This window comes from Ciona intestinalis, unplaced genomic scaffold (genome assembly GCF_000224145.3).
Source record: "Ciona intestinalis unplaced genomic scaffold, KH HT000279.1, whole genome shotgun sequence".
Lineage (NCBI taxonomy): Eukaryota > Metazoa > Chordata > Ascidiacea > Phlebobranchia > Cionidae > Ciona > Ciona intestinalis.
The window spans coordinates 767-7562 of record NW_004190600.1 but is presented as its reverse complement, the minus strand read 5'-3'; the positions used below and the strand labels follow the sequence as shown (position 1 = coordinate 7562).

The following is a 6796-nucleotide window of genomic DNA, read 5'->3' as shown; positions in this document are numbered from 1 at the left end:
GCAAACATGTTGTGTAACTTCAAAGTTAAGTTTCTTTTGTTTATAATTGTTAGCTATTTTTGGAATGATTGTTCCGTAAAATAAATTTTCTGTGTGTTAGTTGACCTTAGGATGACAATCTTATGTGAGAATTCTTGACTTGTTTTGTTGAAGTTATTAGTTTAACTCAAGAAAACCTTGGCAAAGTTGAACCCTAGTATCATTATCGCATTGCTTAGTAAATTTGCTTCCTGTGTCATTTCAAATTTATTTATCGATAATGTTTTAACTTTCAGGCTGGAGTTAAAACTGTTATACTCGCGGTGAGTTACATGTCAAATGTTTTGGAAAAGGAGATGAACAAACATGCAAAGAGGGTAGGCTATAAAAATAATTGTTGGAAATCAAAACTCTGGTCACTTGCATGATCACTGTGTGTCAAATCCCCAAGGAATAAGAAACAATTAAAATAAAGTTCTTGATTTTAGTTGCTTCACTTTCTTTGTATTTATTTTTTGCTCTATCATTGCATGTATAATATTGATTTGAAAACGATGATTTTCAGTTAAAAAATTTTGTTGTTTTTTGACACATTTTTAGGTAACATGAATTTTGGAGCCAAAAAAACATTTGCGGGGCAGTAAAAAACACTGTTTTTAAAAGCAACTCAACTAAAAAAATACAAAATAACAATGGATGTAGATGGTCGAGTATTAATCATTAGGGATTAAAAGTGAAGAAAATGAAGCCACTAAAAATACAGAGACTCATCAGCATAGCTTTCTCTATTATTATTATTATTTGTTAGTTGGGAATTTGCTCTATCAAAAGTAACCAATCGCAATGTCAGCGAATTTTTACCTACTTTCTCCAGCACCCATTAGAACGAAAACAAAGTTGCTTTACACATATAAAGCACAAGAAGTAACCAAAGCATGGGTGTAAACCGTGAAGTTGTTGGATTATTGGGTTGTCTGGCAACCCTTTGCTTTGACTTGCACTCTACAGTTCCTGCTTAACATTCTACTTTTTTTCATTTATGTTCATGATATGTCAAAAAAGGGATCAGTGGCTGATCAATTTATTTACAGCTGTTAATTTTTTTTCTCTTTTCGTAATTGGCCTATGTATTTTACTTTGAAAAGAACTTAATTTAATATTTTTTTTATTTTTTAGCTTGGAATTGAAATTATATTTTCTCAAGAAGAAGAACCATTAGGAACAGGTTGAAATGAGTTAAATTTCTGTTTTTATTAGGGTTATGTATTAATATGTATTATTTTTTGGATTAATTTTTAATTTGTGTGTGCAGTAGCGTAGCTAAAAAAAATTAGGCCTGGATTTCAATCTACAAACCCCCAAACCAGTGCTGCGATTCTCTACCAGGTGTCTCCGAGCGCAATTTTCTACGTCCAAATTGTCGCGAGAAAGTTAATCATTCTGACCACTGGCGCCGAACCGGGGTTGCAGCCGTATTATGCCGGCGATTAAAAATACGTGGGACAGGGCGTGACGTCACGAATCGCAACTTCAGCGAATTTGCTCGTCTCAAATTACAGCCGTAATCGAATAACATGAGCGCACAATGTTTCGTATCTGATTAAACTGATTTTTAATAAAAAACCATAAATTCCTAAAAAATTTTGTATTAAAATAATACAAAGTGCTGCATTACGTCTTCTCTTTCACCGCAAACCACGTGTTCTAAATGATTTTGATTAGCGACGCTTTGCCTCTAAACACGAACGTATTCGCGTACGACTTTCTCCTTGGTGACGTCATCAGCTCGGGCCAAGCTTTTCGTTGTATCTCGGCGCTCGGCGAATCTAAGCTTTTACAATTTAAACACATTCCCATTTTTTACACCAAATTCGCGAAACATTACCAACATCGTCTGCTTCATAGCCTGGGTCAAAGTATTTAATATTTATTGCAAACATATCAATCCTTAACTAAGTTTACTTGATCATAAACGTAAAAGGATAAACGTCCAACCTGTTCTCAAGCAGCTGCAGACTATATTCAAGGGGACAAACGCTTTTATGACGCAAAAATCAACGTGTAAATTGCTATTATGTGGTATTCAATTGCCAGGTCAAACAATCACTATTAGAATCCCTACTAATTCGTAATAAACATGCTGCTTGGCTAAGGAAAACATCGTAAATATAAAGCAGTGGTAATGTAATGATTATTTACGTCAGAATAACTTTGAAAAACCATTACGATTGTTACATTACAAACGTGATTGTTATAAAACAATCGTTTTTTTTGTTCACTTTCATACGATCAGTAATTTTTGTATAATTTTTGTTTCCGATGATTAGTTTAAAGGCAGGTAAATCGCAATGATGTGAATTTTAATTAATGCAAATATAAGAGCGAAGAGCGACGCTATCAGTAAATTAGAACCAACAGAGATTGTAATATGATATTACAAAGTATGGCCCCGGTCGAGCTTGTATAGAAGCCAAAAAACATAGTTTGTTGGCAGCGCACAAGAACCAGAGTTTTATTCTGTCATTTTTAACGAGAATAAATTCACAACGATTGCTTTGCTTGTTGGTTGTTAATATTAGTTTTTATTTTCAGCTGGGCCGATTGCTTTGGCAAGAAAGTACCTGGGTAGTTGTGCGGAACCCTTTTTTGTTTTAAACAGTGATGTTATTAGTGATTACCCCTTCTCAAATCTTCTGGAATTTCATAAAGGACATGGTAAAGAAGGGACAATATGTGTAAGTAAACATTTTGTTCTATAAGTACGGCAAAATGCTTTTTCATGTTTTAGCGTGCAACCCACGAAATTCAGATCAAAAGACAGCACCTCGTCAAAGTTTCCGTAATCTTAAACACGGCAGCTTTTAGCTTCCGATGACGAAATACTTCGGGGAAAACCCAAATTTTCGTGCGGTATAATCCTGTGTTAAATTAACATGATTTATCGCTAATAACTTTGATTAGGACGTCATAATTTCAAGTTTATTCAGAACATGAAAAACACGTTCGCGGAAAGTGCACGCTCGCCTGTTTCTTTTATAAAAATGAGAGAACGCTTTATGAGCACGCGTTCGCATGGAGCACTCTTACGCTCTCGCTTGTTTCTTTTATGAAAACGAGAGAACGCTTATGAGCACGATCTGCTTGCATTAGGAGAAAGCCACAGCCTATGCTTTTAACCGCTAAATAGCATAGGTAAAAAGACGGAAGCTTGAAAAAGCTGCAGTCTTTCACTTTGCGGAAGCTTTAGCTTCGAGCTTACGTGAAAATCGCGGACTGACCGTGTCATTATGAAAGTTGCTTTTTTTAAGTCTTTGTTACTATTAGTTAAAATACATTTTTTTTTACTTTTTACCAGAACAGCAGCGTGTTTAGTAACAGCAATCAATTGTAAACATTTTAATTTTGTTATCATACAGGTTGCTAAAGTTGAAGAACCATCCAAATATGGAGTTGTTGTTTATGAAAAAGATTCTGGTAGAATACAAAGGTAATGTATCTTGTTCAATTTTACTTGATTTTGCATATTTTTATTCAGTGTTGCATTCAAGACTGGTGTCGAATTATTGGTGAATCCTATGTTACAATTTTCATATGCTGTTATGCACTGGCGTAGAGTGCGGGAGTGCGACGCACTCCTGCCAATTTAGGAATTAGCTATTCTTGTTTAATGCACGACTACTGCACGCGCGTTTAATGTTTCGACGATAACATTAATTCGTAAAGAAATGTGTTAAAATTTGACTTATATTTGCGCAAACACGATTATTACAACATAACATCTTATTGTTTGTAAATATGCCGCAAATCACGCCCATTTTACACCTCTCTGATTGACCAATCAGAAACAAAGGAATCGTGGATTAACTAGCATTATTATGTGTGCTAGACCAGACAACCAAATAATATGTATGGGATATGGGAGTATTTAGAATAGCAATGTTTAATTTACTTGATTGCGAGTTGCGGATGTGCATCAAGCATGTAAAAAACAAAAATACGGCCGACACTGATTCGTATTTAAATTGATGTGGCAGTTTCATAAATCGTAGACGCATGCGTTCTGCTTACGCCAATGTTTTTTACAAATGCTAAAATCGTGTTAAAAATACTAAATTCACACAGTGGTGTCTTAGTTACCTATATTTTAACGAATTTTCTTCTGCTGCCCCACTGACAGTGTTTTTTTGGCTATAAGCCAACGATTCCTCGTGCCGTCTTGATAATTAAAAAAGTTCAATCTAGTTTTGTTTTTTCCGATTAAAGCCAGATTACCGCGACATTTTCAACTTGCAACACACACAAACTGTCAGATAAACATTTGCGGGTTTTTCTTGCTCATGAAAAAACAACTCTCCTGATATAAATACGGCACAGTTTCATGTACCATACTTCTCAAACTGTGTTTGGTCAGCATACAAATATATTAACGAAAGCTAGTTTAAAATACTATAAAACTTATTGGCGGTCACCGAGACACCGACCGCAGTTTATGGCAACCGAGGCAACCAACTTCCTCTTTTGAAATTACCAGGAACTTAGTGGCGGTTTAAGAATGCCTGTGTTTGCAAGTAATTCCCGAACATACACGTGTCGAAATACTGGTTTATATTTCTCACGTAATACGCATTCGTCACAATTCCTATTATTGCGAAATAGCTAGTTATGTTACGTCACAACTGCAAATGGCTCTTGGCTGTATAAATGCGGGATTTATGATAAAATAAAGCTAAATATAAAGCTGTTTGTTATGTTAGAACTGCACGAATAGGTAACTTTATACGATTTGTTTAGCAGCCGACGAAGTAAATAAAGTCCAGACTACTAAAATATCGAGCGGAATTACACTTGCAAATTATATCATTTACATTGTGATAAGTGTTCCTGCCGCGTAGAAGGTCTAACTATTGCGTTAAGATACATCCGAATTAAATTGTGTTTGCGTGTTTGCCGCACTCCCACGCAATTGCAAAACTCTACGCCAATGCTGTTATGCTTCTGAACATAGACATTCTACTACAGTTGAAGTGAAAAATTAACTCAAATTTGTTGTTCAGGTTTGTTGAAAAACCTCAGGAATTTGTTTCTAATAAGATAAATGCAGGGATGTACATATTCAACCCCTCTGTGTTGGAAAGAATTGAGGTTTGTTTACTTTTGACATCAAATTTTAGTAAGTTTCTATTGTAGCGGTTGCCTGTATGTTGTATTGCGAGCGGTAAACTTAGAGGGCGAATGAACACGAGACACGGTATTTATACGATAGATTAACGTGGGAAAAAAAGCACTCGTGTACGCGTCGGCGCACACACACGTGGCGGGCCGCCACACTATTCTAAATAGAGAAGGTCCTTTTCAAAGACCTAAAATTTCTTGAAAAATTGGCTGATTTTTTAAACACCCAGTCTGCTTATTTACGTTGTGACCACTGCCCATCCGCAATTTATTACTTGATTCCGGCATGAACTCATGTTCAGGACAGGACTATATTATTTTTCCACAACTTACTTAATCAGCTTAGTGATGCAACATATTGTTCTCGTGTCCAGTGAATGTCAGTCAGCATACGTCCGTACAATTTTAATGTCCAAACATGTTTAATCAATAAAACTTTTAGACCTATTGTGACAGGGCAGTGAAAGTTCCTGCTTGGCATTTTGGGTAACTTTTTCTCTGTATGGTTGTTTTGACAACCCATTGGTCACTAAGCAATGTCGCCTAAGTCTTAAAGTGTCTCTCTCAAATTTCCATACGCCACTTACTAGTATAGATATCAGCTTTGAGCGTCCAACCCCGTATTGTTTGGTTGAATAAAGTTTTACAGCTTTGTTTATTAGGGTGGTTGTACTGTGTGGGTAAATATTTTTTACTTGTTTTTTAACAGGAGCGACCAATGTCAATTGAAAGAGAGGTCTTTCCCTCCATGGCTGAGGATGATGAATTGTACTGCATGGAACTTAATAATTTTTGGATGGATATCGGTCAACCAAAAGATTTTCTTAAAGGAATGTGTATGTATTTAACATCACTAAGACAGAAAAGTCCAGAAAAGCTGTACAGAGGACCTGAAATTGTTGGAAATGTATTAGTGGTAAGAAGTATGATTTGTCTGTGAACATACATTATTTTAAATAATAGTAAACTTTAGCCCTAAGTTTAAGGGATATTTTTTCCAGTTAATATTCTACCTTGGTATGATAGACGCCTAACGCGGTCAGACAGGTTAGGCAAATGCCTGACCTGGAATTTGGCACATTGCCTATTAATTGTTTCATAATGAAGTTAACAAACACACACGATTTATGTATTTTATAAACCATTACGTGTCGACGATTAATGCTGTGGGGTTAACGCTTATCTTCTGGCTAGATTTACAAAACTGCTAGTTAAACAAACGCCCACCAACATAACCAGGGGCGCAACCAGGGGGGCTGTTTTGCTGTCATGACAGCCCCCTTTTCCGCAGACACGCACGCAGCCAGAAAGTGCTAGGACGCAGACACACGCGTTGCATTTAATATTACATTCGTTCGCTTAAAATTGGAATAACTTTTCGTTCAATTGTTACGTCACTTGTCCTATTGTAACGTAACTATTAATTATGACGTTTCATAATATAACAATCTGGAGGAATGTGCTAACTGCCCAACCAATCACGAGATCGAAACATCGTGTATGAGCGTCACATTTTTACGCTCTACGCCGGCGTAGGAAATAAAGGAAGAGGCATGTGGTAGCATACATTCAACACTTAACACATGAAGCAATCGTTGTGAATTTATTCTCGTGAAAAGTGACGTAATAAAACTCTGGTTCTCGT

The 6796-nt window shown here is 36.2% G+C and overlaps 1 protein-coding gene across 1 annotated transcript; it reads left to right on the top strand.

Annotated features, from left to right (window-relative positions):
• Positions 1-275: 275 nt before the first annotated feature.
• LOC100183658 (mannose-1-phosphate guanyltransferase beta) lies at positions 276-6067 on the top strand (the record flags this gene model as incomplete). Its single annotated transcript, XM_009859751.1, is given in 6 exon segments — positions 276-356; positions 1156-1204; positions 2572-2714; positions 3396-3466; positions 5034-5121; positions 5861-6067. Coding segments are annotated over 6 exon segments (639 nt in total), but the record flags the coding sequence as incomplete, so codon positions are not given.
• Between the last annotated feature and the right edge of the window lie 729 nt (positions 6068-6796).